The following is a 23,195-nucleotide window of genomic DNA, read 5'->3' as shown; positions in this document are numbered from 1 at the left end:
ATAAGGTCTCTTCATGGCAAAAACTCAAAATACACATCTTCAGATATACTAAGGGGGCTATGCAGTTGTTTGAAATTAAAATAGAACACCATTAAATATTAAAAACTTTGGAGCAGATTTAGAGTTTGGCAGAGAGGGCACTCCATCGCAACTGCAACAGAGTGCTTCCCTTGCCAAACGCTCGGTCTGGTCTCCTGATTTAGAGATGGGAGGACTTCCAGAGTTTATGACAACAGAGTAAAATGTACTCCGTCAGCATAAACCTTTGTCAGACGGCCTGAGGGAGTTAGGGTCATCAGCGATAAGCCATCTGACCATCTCCCATATTTAGAGTGGGCGACTGCATGGCTTGTTTTGCCATCAATCGGCGACATGGCAGTGAGGGAGGGCAAAACCAGAAAAATGACCCCTAACACCATAGGAAAAAACTCCAATGTCACAGGGATCATTAGTTTTTTTACATTTTTCTAAAAAACTCCCACTTTGAGAATTTGTTAAAAAAAAAACAACTTTGGAAACGTTTTATGGCTGGCCGTCATGTTTGACACCGCATTCTATCAAACAATTCCCACACTGACAGAAATCAGTATGAAGGTGGTGGTTCCTGCCAATATATAGAGATGTGCACGGGCCCAATAGACTTATCTAAATTTGGTGGGTAAAGGCCGGGTGGCGGACGTAAAATCCTCCACCACCCTGTCTGCCTTTACTCCATCTGCTAAACTCTAAAAGAATAAGTTACTTACCTTTGGTAATGCCTTACCTGGTGGAGATCTAGCTGCAGATTCCTTACCTTTAGATTGTCCCCAGGCACCAGACCGGATCCAGTATTTTTTTTTTTTTTTTTTTTACAGTAGTACCTCTGCATGTCATTAGAGGGCAGCGAACTACTCTGCCCACCGGATGTGACGTGTGCTTAGTGCTTACGTCAGTTTCGTCCGTGACTATTTTCCATGCCAAAAATACAGAGCCACTTATTGAAAATCCTCATGGAAACAGTGTGCCCAAACAGGGTCATCTTTTTATCAAAGCAATTACTCAGTCCTACTGAAAGGTACAGAATGCCCAGAAAGGGAACTTTTGAATAAAAGCAAAAACTAGTTGGCAGAATGGGGAGAAAGAGTGGGTCACTAAGGAATTGGCAGCTAAATCCGGTCTCTACAAGATAAGGCAATACTGAAGGTAAGTAACTCATTAATCAGATAGAGACATCTAGCGGCAGATTCCTTGTCCTTGAATTAGGTGCCCAAGCAATACCATCCCCAGACGAGGGGCTGCGAACTGATCCAACTAAAAGATCCCTGACAGGACTAGCCTGTGTGTGATAAGATAAAGCGACCAGTTGCTCTAGGAATAGAGGTGGGGAAAGGGAGACTCTTCACCAGAAGGACTGTGGTAAAGCCTGCAGGGGACTGAAGTGAGTAATACATTGAAAAGCATGGGGGAAAACTTTAGCCATGAAATGGAAGAAAGTAGTGCTGTAAGACAACACTCCATAGAAGCATAAATACTAAGTAGCTCCCCTAATGATAGACATATCCATCTATCTATCAGCTGAGTATCCAGGGGCACGGTACAATATAACAGAATAGGGGGAGTGGAGACATATCACACCCCAGTTGAAACATGAAAACAACGCTACTAACTGAAAAGGTACAATCAGTAGGTTGATACATTAAAAAAGAAAACAGAAGGTTTGAAAGCCCTGCTAAAGTAGCGAAATGAAGATCACCACCTGGGTCTATAAAAAGATCAAGTTGAAACCAAGGCCCACACACGGAAGGACTACTAGAATCCTTCAAGCAGAAGGAATCTGCAAAATAAGGAAGAAGTGGTATAACTAACCAATCCAAAAATTCTTTATTTCGGCCAATTAGACCATAAAAGATACATATAAAACTTTCATCATAAAAACATCCACATTATATTAAAACATACTTTGAGAGAATAAAAAGAAGGAAAGAATCAGTTCCCTTTGATAATCAAGAGGCGGAGTGCCATTTCAGTCATATCAGTGTTCGTCCTTTAGTGGTCAGGCTTTTAACAGTTTTCTCCTGATCTGCCACATGGCCATTATAAATTTGGCAACCGCAAATACTATGTGAGGGGAAGTATTTGTTTTCAATATTCTGTGGGAAGTCGAATTATGGTCTAATTGGCCGAAATAAAGAATTTTTGGATTGGATTGGGTATAACTAACCCCTAAGGGTTAGAAACTATATCACATTCTGTGAAGATGGGGGAAGAACTCTCGGGAAAAGAGTCCAAACGAAGCAACAAGCCTCCTTGTGAACCAATCCCTAGGGAGAATGAACCATAATGTTCAAAGAAAACAAGCTCTAGAAGACAAAAAGAGCCACAAACACAAAAATAGGGGTCAGATGGCAACATCTGAAGAACAACCAGTACGGTACCTAAATGCAGAGGTTGTTAACTGAATTGTCAAAAAAATGTTACCTTTCAGAACAAAGGTACAAGGTATTCCTGAAAGCAAAAAGTAATAACAGCTCCTCTCAAAGATTAAGCAGAGTAGAGACAGCAAGGGAGGTGGCACAGGTCCACCCATAGCTGAAATACAGATAAGATACTGCAAAACGTATTCCTGAGAGATCAGTGTAAGGAGTCTTTCCTGACAGTGCATAGCGAGAGCAGAACTAAAATAAGTGCCAACTCACTAATAAGGGACCTAAGTGGGAACACTGCCCAGGCCAGGAGCTGACAATATACCGTAGGCCAAGGCTATGCCACCAGTCTCATTGATTCTGCTAGGGAAAGAAGGATGGCGATTAGAATTTAAGGCATACCCCATGGGGGCGCGGGTGCAAGGTGGAAACCCTCGGCACTGTTTCTTGAGGCACATAAATTGAAGTCATCAATAAGAGATACTAAAGTGCCAGAAACATATCTAGTAATGCCTATAAGTCATACAGAAGAAGGTCACCGTAGAACCGGGAACAAGGCAACAGTGCATTCGCACAATGTAATCCATCAATCAATCACGGCATTTATATAGCGCGCTTCTCACCCGGGAGGGTCTCAAGGCACTGGGGGAAAGGGGTGTGTTACTGCTCGAACAGCCAGGTCCTGAGTTGCTTCCTGAAGGAGAGATGGTCTTGGGTACGTCGAAGGTGAGTGGGGAGGGAGTTCCAGGTCTTGGCTGCCAGGTAGGAGAAGGATCTTCCTCCGGCGGTGGTTCTGCGGATGCGAGGTACGGTGGCGAGTGCGTGGCTGGTAGATCGTAGCTGGCGCGTGGGCGTGTAGAAGGTCATTCGGTCGTTGAGGTACTTGGGTCCCAGGTCGTGTAGGGCCTTGTGTGCGTGGGTGAGGAGTCTGAACGTGATTCTCTTGCTGACGGGGAGCCAGTGCAGTTCTCTCAGGTGTCCGGTGATGTGGCTGTGTCGGGGGATGTCCAGGATGAGTCGTGCGGAGGCGTTCTGGATTCGCTGGAGTCTTCTCTGGAGTTTGGCTGTAGTTCCGGCGTAGAGGACGTTCCCGTAGTCCAGTCGGCTGGTGACGAGTGCCTGGGTGACGGTCTTCCTGGTTTCAGTGGGGATCCATCTGAAGATCTTACGGAGCATGCGCAGGGTGTTGAAACACGAGGAAGAAACGGCGTTGACTTGTTTGGTCATTGACAGGGAGGAGTCCAGGATGAAGCCCAGGTTGCGTGCGTGGTCTGTAGGTTTGGGGGCGGTGCCCAGGGCCGGGGGCCACCAGGAGTCGTCCCAGGTGGAGGGTGATGATCCCAGGATGAGGACTTCCGTCTTGTCTGAGTTCAGTTTAAGACGGCTGTTTCTCATCCAGTCGGCGACGTCTTTCATCCCTTCGTGGAGGTTGGCTCTGGCGGTGGTGGGATCGTTGATGAGGGATGTAAGCAAAATACCCCATATAGAATTAACTTAGGTAGAAAAACCACCTTGTACCAGCAGGAGTTGAAGTCCACATAAAGCCACAAAGTAATTTACGTCCCAAGTAATGGGAACTACAACATGACATCGACACTCTAAGAATAATAATAATACCTGCAGAAGGCAGGAACACCTCATCGGGTGCCACCAGTAGGTGGAAAGGGCATTTGAAAAGCAAAACCAACAAGCTCCGCCCTAGAAGAGCTCATATGTGAAAGAAATCAAGAAAGAACGTCCCAATACAAGCCTAATACAAGATTAACTAGGGATGTAGATTGTACAGAAAACAGAACTAATATTCTGTTCCACCCCGACCGTCCTGAAAACCCTGTAAGGCAAAAATCAGCTTGAGCACCGGAAAGATGTACACCATCAAAGGGCAGGTCTACCAAGGTGGCTTGAATATCCTCCGAAAAACAAAAGTTGTGGAGCCAGGCACGACGTCAGAGTGCCACTGAAAAGTCATGGTTCGCCCTAGAGTCTGTGGTATCTATACCACATCATATCATCAATTTAGCTGCATGTTGCCCATTTTGGAGTATCTGGGTAAGATTATTCCGGGTCTCATCCGGAAGCTAGGGTAGCAGGCATGTGACCTAATCCCACAACACATGAGAAAATCGGGCCTGAAAATAAACAGCATTAATTGACTGCAAGGCGGAACTGGTGGCAGAGAAAATATGCCCACCATAAGTATCAAAACTCCTGGTCTCCCTGTCCGGAAGGATGTTAGGGAGGGCGCTGAAGTCAGGGGAGGCTATAGCGGCCTGCACCACAAAACTGCTGCAGGGTAGGCTGCCCGAGAAGGAAGGCCGGGTCCCCATGGGCAGGTCTGTATCTAGGTGCTATGGACCGGTACACATGGACTCCCCTGGTGGACTTAGCCCAAGAGTCAAACAAAATATCATAGAAGGCTTCACCGCAGGGAAGCACAGGCTCAACCCCTGTTTGGCCCTGAGAAGCACATTTATCAATGGGTCAGAGGCTACCTCCACATAAGGGAGCTGCAGCTCTAGAACCACAGATGCCCTCTTAGGAGCTCAGCAAAGGAGGAGCTCACCTGGGTAGTGAGCCGGGAGGAGAAAAGAGGGCAGAGGATGGGAGGAGTCAAGGTTACTAGCCACAACAAGCTCAGTTAGCCAACTAACCTCCAGAGAAGGCTGGACAGTGTCATGTATGAGGTGAATAAACCTAGTCTCCTTTCCTTTGCCTTCAAAAACCTGTTCTCCCAGAGGAAAGACAGTAAAGTTCTCCTCAAAAGTTAGGGGAACGGTGTCCAAGGCAAACTGCATCTCTGGCACTACCCCCAACACCATCCAGCGTTGATGCGGCGAAACCTTGGCATTGGAGCGAGGAGATAGCGTAGCATCAATCAGCACCGCGGACATCGGAGTTGATCGGGCACTGGTGTCACAGGTGGGAACCCCGAAGGGCGGTGTATGGGAGTCATCACTAATCCGACTATGGATCCAGAGGATCTAACTAAAGCAAAGAGTGACCCTGCCACCGTGGATTCAATCAAGGCTCCTCTGACCACCTTGGGGCAGAAAAGCACACCAGAGGATGGTGGAGACCCAAACTTAAACCGCTTGCTTCTCAACTTCTCTTTGGACATTGAGGTCGAAAGACGCCCATGGTAAGGACTTCTGGAGAGGGTTCTTGAGCATTATCTGTAACAAGATCACTAACAACGCAAACCCTCCAACAACCGCACCGCCTGTAGCTTCATGCATGCGTTCCCGCAACGGTTTTGGGTGAAGTTGGCGACAAGAGTCGCACTCCTTCGAGTCATAGTGACCCCCAAGGCACCACATGCAAAGAGTAAGAGGATATGTGGCCGAAATCTGCTGAGTTCGAACCCCATTGACATGAGAAAAAGGAGCACTGTTTCATCGACAAAAAAGTCGAGGCAGGCCAGAAAGCGGTCTGAGAAACCGTTCTCTGGATCCGCGTTTGAAGCGCGGAACAGGAGAAACTGGCATCAGGGTAGGGCTTAAAAGGACTCTATCAACGTCACGTCTGGTGGAGAAGGTCGCTAAGGACTCAGTCGATCAATGCCCTCTAACGACACACAGAGGTACTGCTGTAAAAAATGTCTGGATCGAGTCTGGTGCCTTGGGATAATTCAAAAGTAAGGAATCTGCAGCTAGATGTCTCAATCAGATCAGGCCTATAATTTGTCAGTTGTAATTTGTTTGTACAAAAGAAAGTCAAACATAGGATGAACCAAATAAATAAAACAAACATGTGTTAATGGGCCAGCAGACAAATACCATTGACTCTTGAACAAACGGTCAGGAAGTCTCACTAGGTAGACCAACTGGCAATACAGAAGGAAAAAAAAACGCAAAATATGTTCTTCCACTTCTCTCGTTACAGATGATCTAAAATACCTCAAATCAATTTAAGCACATTTTAACATTCCCCACTTGCCTTATAACATGTGTCCTGAAGGGTATAATGTGCTGCATAACTGCAGGGATGTGAAGCCATATTCTGATCTAAAAACCAAACAAAACAGACAGGGATAAATTCCAACACGTTACAGCTCTAGTGTTAATATAGGAAGAAGCACTTTTATTATAAGATTCTGAAGCTTACATTAAAAAAAAGGTAGTCTGAACATAAACTGATGCAAGCATTTGTGACCGAATACCTAGAGAAATAATATGGTTGCAGGAGTCCTTTTATTAGGAGTGATGAAGAATGAGAAGTTACGTTTTTTTGAAAATGGTTCAAACTAATAGAAATCAATTCAAGAAAGGGACCAGAGACTGCTACAGCACCTTGAAGACAAAGTGCTAACAACCGTGAATATTACAACCAACTGGCTGTCATATCATATCTTATGAGTCCACCATCTCTGATTCAGCAGAAACTCAAATATTACCCACCTACTACCCAAAAGAGCCACTTTCTATTATGTTTTGTAACACCCACTAATTAATTTACAGAGGCTCCATCCCATCACACACCCACCCACCCCTCTTGTGGCTTTTAGAAACATGGAAAGTTGCAACTCAATTGCCCTACACATCGGTGCAGCTGACAGCTCTTACCCCACCAACATAATGCTTAATCAAGACTAAAGGAGTCATTTTTGTAGTAGCAAAAAATATTGTTTTTCATGCATCACTGGAAAACTAATGTAAAAGACAGTATACATATTTGTGAACGCTCGGCTAGCCAACCATTATTGCCTTCCACTACCTCAAATAAAAAACAAATTGTATTTTACTAACTTTCTTACTTTGCAGCACCATTCCTTTCACCAAACACTTAATTTTTAGGTTTATTATTTGAAAAGCAAAATATACTTACATTTGACACAACAGTAATAAAAGCATGTGCTATTAAAAATGGCAGTGAATCGGGAGTACCAAACTCAAAACAATCCTTCATGAGAGAAAGGCCATTTTTTCCACAGAAAAGACAAACATAACGAAGTAGATGCAAAGGAACTTCTACATCCTGCAAAAAAAAAAAAAAAGAATTTAAATTAAAAATCAATCATTATTAAATTGACTTTCCTGCAAGCAAATACATGTCCCTAAAATAACATTTTAACTTTCAGTGACACAGGGTTCTGGAACAACTTCTTTGGCAAGGAAGTCAATGCTCTCAAGCTCAATATCAAAGGCACAAATCAGAAGGTTTGAAGCATAACTTCACATTCAAACATATAAATGCACCTATAAAACATATTAGGCTTGTGCTCATGAGCATCAGAAAATTGTCAATCAGGCTGCAGGTCGAGTACATTGAAAAGGATGCTAGTTCAGTGAGCTTTCCACTCACGCCTGCCCTTTCCTACATTCAGCACATACTTTTCCCTCCTGCTTAAATGGTGACAAACTTAATTTTATGCTTTTCAATCGGGGTGGGGGTGTAGTTTCTCAATTCTCTTCTATATTTTCCCACTAGTTGTATGGCTCCCTTCCGTTTTCCGATACTCATTCAACCTCATGTTTTTTGCATTCACTATTGGGGAGAGGAGTTGGCCTAACGGCTAGGGCTGTCAACCTCGAATCTGGGGAACCAGGTTTGAGGCTCAGCAATGACCACAAAAAAAAAACACAATAAAAACGAATGTGTCTTAATGTAACTGGTGCTATGTAAAGCGCTCTGATACCCGATATCGGGTCAGGTTCGCGCTATATAAAACTCCATAAAATATAAAATAAAAGAAATTAAAATAAAAAATCCTCCATACTTTTCGGTGTTAGACCAACATTTTTCATGCCTTTGTTTGCTTGCTCAATGCTGTGCTCTAGAATTTCTTGAATTTTCGAATACTCATTTTTTGAGTCATCTCTACCATTCCATGTGCTCGTCATTTGCTTCATTCTGCAGTCTTTATGCACTCTTTTTTCCTGTTGCGTGAGTAATGTATTTTGTTCTCTCCTATCTCCTCTAGGGTGGCTATCATTTTGTGTTCGTGCTAATTGCATGGGTTGCCTTTCCTTTGGTCTCTATCTCTTTTGTGATCTTTCTCATATTCGATTTACACTCTTTCTCTTCCTTGCTCTTATTCAGTGTGTCCTTTCTCTGTTACCTTTTTGCCTTTCGTCTCTCTGTGGGGTATTTTTTCTCCTTTACATAGTCTGCCACATTCTGTGCGCACTCGTTAATTTTTCATTATTCTGGGTGCCTCAAAGTTGAGGCTTTCTGTCATTTTGTTTTCTATTTCATGTTGTCTCCAGCCTTGTCACTTCTGATGCTTTTCTAGTTCTCATCCTTATTTCTTTTTGCTTTGTCACCTACTTCTCACGAAAATGTTTCCATTTTTCAAAACGTCTTAGATATGTATTGTTCCATTCATCAATCACTCTACTACATTTCGAACCTCTCTCTATTCATTCCTCCCTGCTCTACTCACTTGCAAAAAACTCCTTAGCAACGAGAAGACCAAAGGATTGCTCAGTAGGACTAAGGTTACCTGATGATCCCATATCAACAGGAACAGTAATTTCCAGTCTTTTCTTTAAGAGCATAACACATTCTATGAGTTTTAGTCTGGGTTAATTGCAACTGAGCTAATTGGGCTAACACTGAAAAAGGAAAAACCCAGGGCAGCAAATCAGTGTTCCTGATGAAATGTAGTCATCCGGTCCCCGGATGATCCACCCCAACCCAGCTACAGGCTGAAGTTGAGTTTTATTTGGAAAGTTGTTTGTTTTTCATTCCAAGTGCAATTAATTAAGAGTTCCATGAGAACTGATATTATAAGGCACTCAAAGCATAGACCCAGAAAAATCTGCTGTCAACTCATTTTATTATGGGAGAACGAAGCCAACACATAAAAATAAATATTTGAGGCTGTGTATTTTTTCGTTTCATTTGTTACCAACACAGTTCAGTATTATGTTAATAAAAAAGAAGATACAATGCATACTTTCTTAGGTTTATGTGCATTTGCCTGAAGTTGTGGTACTACATATGTAACAGGTTACATTTTTATAAGCAGCAAAAACAAATAATAAAATCACTTACATTCATATCACAAAACGCTCCTAATATATTACTTTCTTGGGCTGAAATATCCTGGTGAGACAAAATAAAGTGTTAGTTGCCACATGAAGTTTGCAACAACAAATTAAATTGATAACATGTCTTTCCATATTAAGTTACTTACCTGTAACAATTGACTTTTCCTGTACACAGTTACACACTTTGAGTCATTTCAATTCAATTCATTGAGATTTTGATCTCTAATGAGGTCCACATTAAAATGAAACAGGATATATAAATTGATGGTCACAAATATAACAGAATTGTCAAATTACAATTACATATTTAAATCCTTTACCACAATATATAAATGGAGTTAAATACATAGGCCATTTGTTATTATTAAAACTTCCATTCAGAAGCAATTCTTAAAAGTTACGGTCTTGTGCAATAATCATAGCCACATAGCAGCAGAGGTTTATATGCAAATAATTCTAAGGAGAGAGGGATCAATTACATTTGTGGCAGAAACTTAGTTCTCCCTTAGCAGCAAAGGTTGTGTGTAAAAATATGCGAGAGGTATAGAGACACTGAATGGAGCAGGATATATAGATGTTTGGTAACCAATATAACAGAATAGTCAAATTACAATTACATATTTAAAACCACAACAAATACATTGAATTAAGTACATACGCAATTTGTTAATTTTAAACTTTCATATAAGAGCAATTTTCAGAAAATGTACTATTATGTGCAAATATCCTGTAACCTAGCAGCAAGAGTTTATGTGCAAATTGTTTTAAAAGAGTAAAAGATCAGACACATTTGTGGCTAAATCTTCGCTCCCTTTCACAGCAAAAGTTGGATAAAATTATTCTAGAGAGTAAAATGACACAGGTAGCCATAGTAGAAATCTGCAAATAGGCCTTATAATTATGGTGGGCCCGCTGATGCAAGCAGGCATTAAGTTTGAATTTCCTACCTCCTGCTGAGAGTTCCTTCTTTCTAGCTATAGGCCATATAAATAGTATACCCTTGTAGGAAAGTCGGCTCTGCTTTCATGGTTACCCCCACTTTTTACTAGTGCAATTCTGTTTTAGGACTTTTCTGACTGGGATCCTGCTAATCAGGACCCCAGTCACTGTGCTTTCTCCCTATATGCGACAGTGATAAGTACTTTGGCACCTTCCTAATTGGCTACTGGTGTACCTTTCTAAGTTCCTTGTATAATGTACTACAAAGGTACCCAGGGCATAGGTACACCAAGGATCTCCTATGGGCTGCAGCATGTATTATGCTACCCATGAGAGACCACTCAATCTGTGACTAAAGGTCTGCCTAGCAAACCTGTGTAAGCTGGTGCTAGCGCCACTTACGACAGATATAAGTTCTCTTATATCTGACGTCACTGCACTTAAAACCGATAAGACACCCCCAAGGCAGGACTTTTAATCCTGGAGGCAGGGTGCTAGGTTAGAAGTGTGAGGATGCCCTGCATGAGCAGGTCACTCCGTACAAACCCCAAAGTCGATTCTCCAGGCTTTGAAAGTCAGTCGTTTTCACATATAGTGGCCATCTGTCATTACGTGATAGCGACCTCTATATTTGCTGTACCAAACCTGGGCAGGTTTGGGATCAAGCATGTTGAAATCCTACCCCAACACTGTTACCGGTGTTGGAGGTATGATTCCAGGAACCAGAGGGCTCCTCCGGGAAGCCCCCAGTGCTACCGTTAACAGCCTTCCAGGGTCTGCCAGCAAGCTGGTGCTGCTGCCGACCCAAGACTCTATACTGCCCTCCTGCTGCTGAGCGATCTCAAGCAGCGGACGGTATAACAATAGGTTTCCTGCCACAGGGAGGTGTGACCACCTCCCAGACAGGACTTTGTGTATTGGGCTGGGGTGGGGGCGCTTGCCAGCACCACATGACTGCTTTGAAGGGCATATTTGGTGCCCTCCTTGCATACCCCTGTTTGAGACGATTCAGGGAGCCCTCGGCTCCCGCTTTGGCATAAAACTGGACAAAGGACATGGAAGTATCCTCCCCTCTGTGCAGCCCATCCTCTGGGAGGAAACCCTGAATCGTTACAACCCTTTCCCTAGGGTACTTAAGAGTTTACTTATGGGTTGCTCTTCAGATTCGTTGCGAGACAAGATTCAAACCCGAAACAACTTCCACTTCGACCGTCTTGTCACCTGGACTTCGCTGGACTTCCCCTGGAACCGAGAATACCCCAAGTAAGACTCCTGCTGCTCATGGGTCTTGCTGTTCTGCAAAATTTCATCGTCTGTGCCTGTGCTTCTTACAGGTTCCTCTCCAGGCTTTTGGGCTTCAAGGATACCCCAAGCAATTTCCCTTGAAGTGAAGTAGTCACTCCCCTGCATCTGGAGGCACCGCAACAAAGCTGACTGGTCTGCTGCTCCTATTGTCCCACAAACTTCAAAAAGTCCAGAAACACAGGTGATGGTTCGGCACCTCTCTCAAGGTCTGACCTGTCCTCTCAGCAAGTTTGAGTCCAGTATCCCTCGTCGGAACCGCTGGACCAAAATCCCTGTGCAGAGTGTCAACTTGCCCTTGCCAAGGCTTGTTGGCTCTGTACTCCAGAGATCTTTGGGCTTGAAGAAACTCCAGACTCCAGCATCTCTTCCTACCAAGATCTTTGTCCTCACCACATCCTCTGCACCGTGGGCCTGCATCTTTGGTGAGCTGCTCGAGTTCCTCTTGTGACTCCTGGTCTTCGGCCTGTGGGTCTTCTTTGGCTTCGGTGGGCTCCCCTGCTTCCTTGGGGCCTGCTCTGACTCTCCTGCATTAGGTGAGTTTCTTGGACCTTATTGGTCTCAACGTTGCTCCTTTATAGTTTACCATGTCTGTTGCTGCTGCCAAGGCTTGTTGGTTCTTCCACCAGACACCGACCTCCTGGTTCTCAACTTTCAACGCAGGACAGCTTGTGAACAGCTCCTGGTCTTCCACAGCGTCGCCTGGTCCTCACAGCTGCAGAGACAAGGTCACAGTCATCACTCCTGCATCTTCCATCATCGGTGGACATCGTTCTTCTGTGCCTCCTGGTCACCTCGGGGTGCCATAGACTCGGTCTCCTCTGCTTTCAGGTTCTCCTCATCCGCAATTCACCCTTGGATTCCACCGGACCCCTTCACCTTCTTCGCCAGCAGCATCTTTCCTGAGTCTTCCATTATGGTCAACGGCGGTTTCCAACGTCACTTCGCACCGATGCACTCTGCTCCCCTGGTAAAGGTATCCTGGTTCCTGGGGTATCCATGGGTGGGGTGACTCTCCAACCTTCTGTCCTCCACAGGGTTTCTTCAGGGCACACTGGGAAGGGTCCTCCTTCTTTAAAACTGCAACGCGACTTACCCATTGACTTGTATTGAGTACGCTGCTGCGTTTACACTCTGCACACAGCCTCAGTGGGCTTCCTGGGTACATACCTCGGGTGGTCCCTTGTGTCCCCAGCTCCTCTGGGTCTCCTGGTCCGAGTCCCAACTTCAGTCGCAGTTCGCATTCAGCTTCTTTAGTATATGGTTTGCGCTCCCCCTAGAGACCACCGCATATTTGGGCTTACTTACCTGTTTACAATTGAAGTATTGTGTGCATTTGTGGTGATATAGCCGGGTAGGAGCTATACCAATATGTTAGTCAGTATGTATAAAAAAGAGACCTATTTTTATAGCTACACTGGGTGGTTCTTTTCAATTTAACCTACACTATTATGATTAGATCTGTTAAACCAAGCTGCTTAACACTTCATCTGGACTAAGCCTGAAGGCTACTGTCCACAGCTACCATTTAGAGAGCTTTCTATGGTTGTCTAAGACCACTAAAATCACCATAAGGGTTGTCTGGATGAGTTCAAGTAGCTTCACTTAAATAAGTGTGCACCATCCTGCTTGTTCTATGGGGAGAATTTCCTCCTCCAAAACCCAGTTAGCAAGATGATCCAAGATACTATGTGCAAATACTTTCCCAACTGCATTTAGTAGAGCTATTTGCCAGTAGTTACCCAGAAGGTGTCTGGGTAACTCTTTTCAACGAGTGGAATTAAGATACTACCGGACCAGGAGGAGGGAGTCTTCCCTTGCAGATATTATAGAGGCAGAAGATCAAGCTGAATTTGGGTAAGTAGAATAAAGATCTACAAGATAAAGTTTTCAGTCTTCTTCTTTTATGGGGATTGGGAGAGATTTTACACTTGAGCCACAACAGTCTAAGATTATTTCTCAATACCTTTTAGCATTGCTGATGAGGCCGCCTCTTAACTGGACCCAATTATAGTCTTCCTTTTCTTGTCTTGGGGGAGCATTTTTTTCCTTAATCTTTTCCCCAATAGTAAGTTAATTAATTTACTTTGATCAAGGGAAAAGTTCAGGAATTTGGCCCTCACTAGATTAATTATTTCCCAATTTATACATATTATCGGATTTGGGAGTTACCTCGGCCGGCCTGGTTAACAATTGACTTTACATGCAGTAACCAATGTATCTATAATGCAGCCGAAAGATACCAGTGAGTCTGGCCGAGAAGGTTATGGATCTCCTATTATTGTATGCTGCTGATCTATTAGAATGGTTAGAGTCTCTTAATTTTGAGGCTGCACTGATATTCAAATATATTCTACCTTTTGTTTTTTTTAAATCTACAGATTTATCCTTAAAATCCCACAAGCCTACTTCTGTAGACGTCACCTCGAATTCACCTCTAATTCACAGAGAATCATCATATGGTCGATATTAGAATTTTCCAGAGCTTCCACATATGATAGCCTATTGGAATTATCTGTTGAAACTAGTAAATAGACCATAATCGACCCAAGAAGGCAATTTATGTGTAACTTTTGCTAGGATATCATTTCCTAATCTCCCAATGGCAATTAATAGATCTGTACCTCTCAAGCCTTCTAGTAGAATCACGTCTCTTATCTACCAGACTATTATTTAGAAAAACTTTGAGTCTCCACCCACTAAAATTGAAACTAATGATTAAAATAAAAGTTTACAAATTAATGTCCCTCTTTGGAACTCTTGACAGTAGTGAATTGTTTCAGATATACAGTGACCCTGCCACGATTCTGTGTTTCCTCCGTTCCCTTCTTAAAAGATTCAAACCTTTGATTTACTTTAAACATCAAGCAGAATCTAGAAATGGATTCCTCAATAAATGCCTGACCAGAAAACATTCCTAAAAGTTACAAATAAAGGGATTTCTATAAAGCTTTATTTCGAGGCTAAAGAAGGTTGATGAACTCCCGATTTCCAGGCTGTGAAGTACCTTCTAGAAAAGGGAGGAAGGAGTGTTTGCAAACAGTACTGAAAAGATTACCAACAGATTCAGGTAGAGAGCCAGACACAAACTTGGCACTTGTACCAAAAACTGCTCGATCTTGATGGAACAGACTGTTGCAAGGCTTGGGGGAAAACTAGTTTTATTTCAGGATTGCTTGTGGCTCTTGTAAAGCTCCTCAGGAATTTAACAGCTTCAAACAGCATGTTACAATAGCAACCCATGGAGCTGCCTTTAAGATTTTTAGTTCTGGGATGGGTGGAGGAGAAGCGGACTTATGGATGGTCACACTCCAACATCCACCATTCTCGCAGAACCCTGCACCTGCTCCTCTCTCTGTTGACCTCAGGTGCAATGGGTAAAATCCCAATGGAAATCCTGGTTAAAGTGTAGAAATCTAATGTGCCTTCATCAATCACTTTTGCGGACAGTTTGGTGTCGCTGTTGACAGGAGTGACTTAGCTCCATCCCCCCATCTGTTGATTCACAATGGTGCAGGCTTCAAGTGTTCTACACAGATGAGAGCCATGGACTAGTGGCTGCGGCACAAGACATGCAGTTCATACTGCCCAAAGGTTCAGAGTAACAACTGCCTTCTCCTTTGAAACTACTGCCCAAGGGCAATCCAGCAATCGAGGACTGTCAGCTTTGGCTTAGCGGCACAGGTAAGTACTTTGAGCAGTGCAACAAATAAGGGACTGGTGCAGATACTAGCACTGAATGAACATTCTCCCCCGCATTCCCTGCCTGTCTGATAGGCTGTCGTAGTGAAACTGGAACAGCTTATCATCTCAAGGGGAGGTTTTGGGATACCTTGCCTGACTCAATGCATCGATTGATAGAAGACTGACTTAGCTTTGAGGAATGAAACTACTGTGTGTAATCTACTTTAGACATATCGGATCCCTACAATATGACAGAATCTGTGGTGAGGCTAGTGTCACAGGCAAGGACTTGACCGGCAATAAACTATAAATGTTGTGGCAAGTGGTCGACCAACCTTCACTACCCATCAAGGGCAGTAACCTGCAAACCCTACTGAATCGCAGCGAATGCAAATGGATCACACTCTGCAACTCAGTTAATCGGGGGTTAAACACGTTAGATGAATGGAGCAGCATAGTACAAGTGTAAAACAATTTGCTATCACACTTGTGCACCCCCGTCTACCCCCTGACTACCACTACTTTCCAGTGATGGCGCCCACCACCATTGGAATATGTCTAATCTGACTTCCCCTGCTAGGCACCTTTTGTACCCCCCATCCTTGGGTGTCCCACTCCTCACCCAGATGCGCGTAACTTCCATTCCGCTGCTACATTTAGCATGGCGGCTCGCCAGCCCTTTGACATCCATGTCCTCCCGCCTGCTCCTTACTCCCACTGATGTAGGCCACCTCCAATGTCAATTTCCTTGAAATTGCTGTGTGGGCCGTAAGGCCCTGTTCAGTGTATGTTCAACAATTACATGCACCTTAATACCGAAATTCTGGTATGATCATGAATATCTTGAATTGTCACATGTTTTATTTTTGATTTTTGTCTCTAGGCATTTACGTTGCTTCCACATTGAAGTATTAAAATAGGTCACCATTGAATTGTTGCAATATGTCACCATAGGATCTTTTTATCTTGTTTGCCCGCCCTAGTGGCTACTTCTCGAGCCCCCCAGACACTGACAGGACTGCCGCCTAGTCTCTTCTCTACCTCTTCCACTTGCCAGCCTGCTGTCCTCTCCATACGCGCCTTCTCTTACTGCGCGTCACCATTTTCGCCCAGCCCCTTGGCCCACCTCAGGTCATGTGCTACTCCCACTAGTTAGTCCCCGCACCCAACAACGCGGCGTATTCACCGCCACCAGCTCCGTCCCGCACTCGACTTGCCGGGCCAGACCGCACACGACTGTGGCGGCTAGGACCTCACTGCAGCGACCCGACGGCCTTTGGATTTTCTCCGTGGTTCGTAATTCCCTCTCTAAGGTATGCCCCGATCCTCGCCGCTCCGTCCCAATCGCTTTACCGCCTGACAGTCCTCCTAGCTTCCTGTGCTTAAACCTTGCTTTTCCCTCCTCTAGGTACCTGCCCCGGGACCCTGGCAGTGGATCGGGGCTCCGACCCTGCCTATATTCTCCCTTGCCTCCCAGGTAAACGCATGACCTTTATTCCAGCCTTCCCTCACAATGGTTCCCTGCCAGCAATTGCCTTCCCTTAATGCATTTTTTCCTCGATCAGGTCACCCCTCCGGGAGCCACACAGTGGATAGGGGATCCGATCCTGTGCCTTGTCTCCTCTTCCGTTTACCACAGTTGTTTACCAGGCGAGTTCACCCATTCCCAGAGCATTTCGCACTCTTCACCTCCATGCCCACCCTTCCTAACATTCCCTTTCATCCTTCACAGGACTGCCGATTCCCATCTACAGCCGCCTCCTTGTACAGCACCTGACCTACGAGTCCGCTATACTCCAGCTCACTTCCTTCCTTCCTATTATGTAAGTTCCTCCCGCTGCTCCCTCACAACGCTCCCCCCCCCCTCCACCTTCAGCCCGATTGGCCCACGCGTTTGACCAGCAGCTCCGCCAACCGTACGCTCCACTCACACTTGCTACACACACTCCCTTACCGCCACAGGTCCTGTAAGCTTCCTCGGCCGCCTCACTCACCCTCCTCCCTGCTTGCCCCATAACCTCTCCTGCTCATCTGACCTGTACTCCCTGCACATTCTCTATGATGACACAGCCTCCCTCCACCACAGTTCTTGCAAGCTTCTCTACTGCCTCACTCAACCTCCTCCCTACTTGCCAAACCTCTCTTGTTCCTTTGGCTCATACTCCCTCCTGCATTCTCCAAAATGACACAGCCTCTCCCCACCTCACATCCTTGGTTCCATTAATCCCTCTACCTGTTCCCTCTGGTCACCACACAAGCCAGCTCTTCTCCCCTTTTTCCTCAGCCCCTACCCGCCCCTGCTCCTCCCTCTTTTCTGTTCCCCCCTTCTGCCCCCCCCCCACCCTGCCCCACGCTTCACCACATTTCCAGAATGGCCTTTGCTTCGTCCGCCCCGCCTCACTTCCTCCTTTTCCTGTCCTGGCCCTCAATTCTGCCCTTTTCCTCTCTAATACAGCACCTTTAAAAATGGCAACCCGGTCGTGATGATTATCCTGACTTGATAGGATTGAAACGCCGTCGACCAATCATACAGCGCAACTCACGGCGCATTCTCAACCTGGTTCACAAACAGTTATATGTCTTCCAATCATTGAAGAGAAACCATTGTTTTTTGTATATAATATTTTTCTTCACCTTGTCACCTTGCGTCCTTCGCTGTGTTTCCACTTGTCACTCATTGTTTCATGAGCACTGCGTGCACAAAGTTCCCTTGGGTTGCTTTTGCATTTTATGCCCACAGTGCTGTTATCACTGTCCTGTATAAACTGTGAATTTAATATATGATGCCATGAGCACTTTTAAAAAAAATACAGTGAGTGTCTCCTTTCTTTGCTACCTTGTAATATCGTGTACATACCTGTGTATCTGCCTTCCTCATTGAATCCAGTTGAGACATTGTTGTTTAAAAACGTATACTTACCCAGATCTCAATCCGGACCAATGGTTATACTCCTGTTGTTCTTTACTAGCTTTGGCTTAGCGGCAGAGGTAAGCACTTCGAGCTGTGCAACAAATAAGGGACTGGTGCAGATACTAGCACTGAATGAACTTTCTCCCCAGCATTGCCCGCCTGTCTGATTGGCTGTCGTAATGAAACTGGAACAGCTCATCTCAAGGGGAGGTATTGGGATACCTTGCCTGACTCAATGCATCGATTGATAGAAGACTGACTTAGCTTTGAGGAATGAAACTACTTTGTGTAATCTACTCTAGACATATCAGAACCCTACAACATGACGGAATCTGTGGTGAGGCTAGTGTCACATGCAAGGACTTGACCTGCAGCAATTTCCTTTTCATGGCAACAATTAAACATCTGCAGGCAACTACCATTGCTGTGGATAAAGTGTTGCTGTAAAACATATATCGAAGGCTATATAGTCACGCTTGAAGGCAACGCAATGTTTGTGAGGATATCGTTTTTTAGACGTCCAACTTGCGAGGGCACTGTAATCATTTACAGGAGTTCAAAACCTATGTTGTCATCGCCGTTATGTTGCAGGATGTGTGAAATGGTGCAAGCCATTTCAAAAACACGACATTGCCCACTCCCAGAAAGCAATGCCTTTGTACACTGCATGTATGTCACCCCTACAGCAGAACTTTGAGTCCTAAGGCAGCGCGCATTATATTACATGTGAGGGCACATGAGCAGATATGCCCCTGTAATGCCTAGCTCCATTGCTAGGCATTGCAAGTGCTCACAAAGCCATTTTAAAGAAATGTACTAGGCAGTGGTCATTACGAGTTACCAGCTACCTAATGGCTTCACTGGGAATAATGGTATTTGGTATCAAACATCTTGTCTTATTAAATCTGTACTAATGCCAGTATCAGATTTGAGACATGCACCCGGAGGCCACCTTAGAGACTAGTAGGGCCGCAGGGGGAACCTGTGAGTTGACGGACTGACATCTTGCAGCCTTCCACCAGACTGGTTTCTGACCCCCTGCAAGCGAGAGCCCACGCTCTCAGAGGTCAGGAACAATGCCTGCTCGGCAGAAGGTGTTTGCACCTCCTACAGTGTTAGGTTTAGCAATATAGCATATAAAGGCCAGAGGCTTCAAAGCCTCTGTATCCTTTGAACTGCAACACCGGCGTCCCCCCAGACCTGGAGAACACCACCCCCTGGTGCCCATTTGGTATCCGAGCAGGTGGGAAATTAGTTATTCCATAGGCATGTTTCACACACAGGATAGCTACTTCCCTGAGGTGGGCTACCTGAAGTAAACAGCCAGAGAATGGTTTCACTATTTTGTTTTTGGTAAAATAGGGACTTTTGTCAGGGTTATGCCCACTCCTCACAGGAAGTGATCATATAGGGGGTGTAGTCACCCTAGTGGTAGGTAGCCCATTGGCTACTACCTTGTACTTCCCTAAATTGAGTATTTAGGTTTCCCCCTGAAACCAGATCAGGCTTCCTGGGACCTGAGGAGGACAAAAAGACGACATCACAAGGACCTACATAGAAATTGGTGCCAAACCCTGCCTTGCTGCCTGCTCCTTAACAAATGCAAAGACACGTCTCATCTTGCAGCTGTGCATCCTTCCAACACTTGGAGGACTTCCCAGCACTTCAAAAACCAGAGATCATCTCCCATGGGGTGGAGTAGCTATTCCCCTGCATCTTCAGACGCCATTCGCATTTGCTAGTTTCATCTTGTTGTTGGCCATCGGGCCCACCAAGAGAACATTTATTTATTTATTTATTTATGGCATTTATAGAGCGCGCTGCTACCCATGGGTGTCCTGGCGCTAAGTGAAATCTCTCCGAAGTGACCGAGCCAGGCAGATACCTGGTCAACTATACTGAAAACAACCAGGTTTTTAGGTTCTTTCGAAAAATAAACAATTTTGAGATAGCTCTAAGCTGAAAGGGGAGCTTGTTCCATGCTTTGGCTGCATTTGCCACAAAGCTTTTACCACCCCAGGTGGCCTTTCTGACAAATGGGACATACACCAATTTGGCATCGGAAGATCGTAGTAATCTGCTTGGCTTATACCAATAAAGACGTTCTTTTAGATAAACCGCCTCTACTCCATAGAGGGCCTTGTAAACTAAACACATCGCCTTAAACATCACTTCAGGAGGAGGTTTTCCTGGCTCTAGATGGTCAGCCCCATCCCACAGCTGAGTGTGGGGATGCAAGATCCTCCGGGAGCTCCACTGCATCAATACCCTGAGCACTAGGGCACTTGCGCCAGCCAAGGCTCGTTTCCCATCCAACCAGAACACCACTGACTTGAAGTCTTCCTGCACGTCGGGGGACATCAGGACATATGACCAAAGTGGCCTTGCTGTTTTGTTTTTCTTCCCTCTGCAGATGTACCAACAACCGTGGGAGCCTCGAAATTCAGTAGCCAGCCAGCCAAGAACCTTTGAACCCAAGCTCCAAAGCTTTTGACTGCGTCCCCTTGGTCTAGGGGTCCAAATGACCTCAGCCCCCCTTTGGGTTCATCCAGACTTACCCCCAAGTACCCTATTGCAGCCCTTGTTTCAAGTCCCACTGACTTCAACGATGTATCGCTCCAGGCTACCATCCAGAACAGCACCTCTGCACCCAGACACCCCAAGGCAGGTAAAGCAAATCTGTTGGTGGTACTTTGGACCCTGGTCCCCTGGCACCCCAAGTCCCAAAAGGCACCTCTGGATTCCATCTCCAAGTATCTTTTTGCTGTGTGTCTTTTTTTCTCATGGGATAACATTGTAGTGTTCGAGGATCATGCCTCACAACAGTTATTTGAGAAATGATCTATTACCTTCTAAAATCGGTATCTCTGCTTGTACTTAAGTTATTCTTAAGATCTTAGTGTCTATTTTCTTATAAAAATCGACTTTATTTTTATAAATTAGTCTCTGATCTCTTATTGACTGTATGAACCATTTGATTGTGTGTGTACAACAAATACTTAACACTCCTCTCTGGTAAGCCTAAACTGCTCGACCATACTACCACAAATAGAGCACTTGGGATTATTAAAACCAATAAGGTTCGTATGGACTTTTTGCATGATGTGCCCTCACATTGGCATCACAAGATAAAAAGTCAGCTTCCTACTGCAGGTGCATGCAATCTTAGTTAAGAGATGCCTAGCTGCCAAGATGGAGTTACAGACTTTGGGAGGAAGGTCAAAAGCTGCAAACTGTCGCCGCTACATTTCCATGCAAGAAGGCGTAGAGTGGACAGGTTCAAGTGAAGAACCCTCCCCGCTACTGCAACATAATCCTCCCAAAGTGGCAACCTGATTGGAGGACCGATGGCCATGTCCAGTAGCTTGGGATACCAGATTCTGCAAGCCCAGTCTGGAGCCACAAGGATCACTTGGGAAGGTTGTACCTGATCTTCTGGAGAACTCTGGGCAGGAATGGTATGGGCGGAAAGGCACTGAAGAGGCCTGAGCTCAACTAGAGACAAAAAGTGTCTCTGAGCGAGAGCCGCCTTGGAAACTCCAGCTCGCAAAGGTGCTGACATTGTGGGTTCTTGGCGGAGGCGAACAGATCTAACCAAGGCTCCCCATTGCTGAAAGAGACCATGCACCACCGCTGGGTGGAGATGCCATTCATGATCCACTAGGCATCGGGAGGGGAGTTAGTCTGCCCTGGCATTCACAGAGCCCGCCAGGTGTTGAACCACCATGGATATGCGCTGCTGTTATAGCCATCTCCAAAGGCGCAGGGTCTCTTGACAATAGGTCCACGACCCCACCCTGCCCTGTTTGTTGCTGTACTACATGTCGGGTGATATCTGTGAACACCTGCACTAGCCTTCCCCTTGATGGAGGGTAGAAAGGCTTTCAATGCCAGCTGGATTGCACGGAGCCCCAGCATGTTCATGGGGAGTTTGGATTCGGCTGGAGACCAGAAATCTAGCTCTATATTTACTATACCAAAGTAAGGTATAGTGAGCACAAAGTTCAGTTGAACCCCGAAGGCTTTACAGAGGTTAAAGCAGATAATACTAAAGCTCATGTTTGTGATGGTGTGGGCGAGCAGTTAGGCTTATCAGAGGCCAGTGCTAAGCATTTTTCGTACACAGAGGCAAGAAACGATTACACACACTCAATGTAAAAATATTACTTTTTGTATATTTATTTCTTCGACCCAAAGATGGAAACCTACAGCTGCACATATAAGCTGGAATAAGCTGGGGCATCAGGACACCGTTGGTAGGTCTCCCCAAGGCCCAGAGGCTTCAAGTGCAGTGGTGTACTTTGGTATCAGAAATCAGCTTACCGGTGTGGTCGTGGTTGGGTGGAATCGTGCAGAGGCTGCCGGCGTGGAGTTCGGCAAAGGTCAACCTACAAGGGAGTCTTGCTCATGTTTGTTAGTGAACCTTTTATGGACCGGTGGACCTCTTGGACTTGGGGCATGGGTATCGGGTGCAGAGGTTGTCGACTTTGAGGTTCCACAGGTTGAGCACTTGGTCTTTAAACCTGCTTTTCTTCTGGACAGGTCAGCAGTCCACAGGAGATTAGGAGTCCTTGTAGAAGGCAGGCAGTCCTACAAGGGTTCTGGAGGTTGCTGGCGGCGGGACAAGTCGCTCTTCTGTAGCAGAGTCTTTGAGGGCTGCAGACCGGCTGATAGGGCTGGGGCCAAGTCAGTTGGTGTCTTCAGTCTTCGCTGCTGCACGGCTCATCTGTGTCCTTTTCCCTAGGCCTCTGAGGCTTAAGGATCGGGGGTGCCGATAAAGGCTCAATTTAGGGGTGTGACAGGGGTTAGAAGGTACTAGCCAACGGGCTACTTACCTTTAGGGTGACTACACCCTTTCAGTGCCCCCCTACCTTTAGGGAGGGGGCATACCCCTAAACCTATTGGCTAAAATCCTCCAAAACAATATGGAGGATTTTGTAAGCTCAGGACACCTCTCCTTCTTAC

General features: G+C 45.4%; 1 protein-coding gene across 2 annotated transcripts in view; it reads right to left on the bottom strand.

Moving 5' to 3' along the window:
• Window positions 1–23,195, bottom strand: part of USP34 (ubiquitin specific peptidase 34) — a 2,681,755-nt gene that overhangs the window by 2,534,488 nt on the left and 124,072 nt on the right. For both annotated transcript variants that reach the window (XM_078649291.1, XM_078649292.1), the window contains exons 4-6: window positions 9,399–9,449; window positions 7,227–7,376; window positions 6,339–6,406 (exon numbers count right to left, since the gene is read on the bottom strand). In XM_078649291.1, coding sequence (XP_078505417.1) covers window positions 6,339–6,406; window positions 7,227–7,376; window positions 9,399–9,449 — 269 coding nt within the window. The remainder of the gene's footprint in view (window positions 1–6,338; window positions 6,407–7,226; window positions 7,377–9,398; window positions 9,450–23,195) is intronic.

This window comes from Lissotriton helveticus, chromosome 6, assembly GCF_964261635.1.
Source record: "Lissotriton helveticus chromosome 6, aLisHel1.1, whole genome shotgun sequence".
Classification (NCBI taxonomy): Eukaryota; Metazoa; Chordata; class Amphibia; order Caudata; family Salamandridae; genus Lissotriton; species Lissotriton helveticus.
Note: the sequence above shows the minus strand (reverse complement) of the source record. Positions and strands in the feature narration are given on the sequence as shown.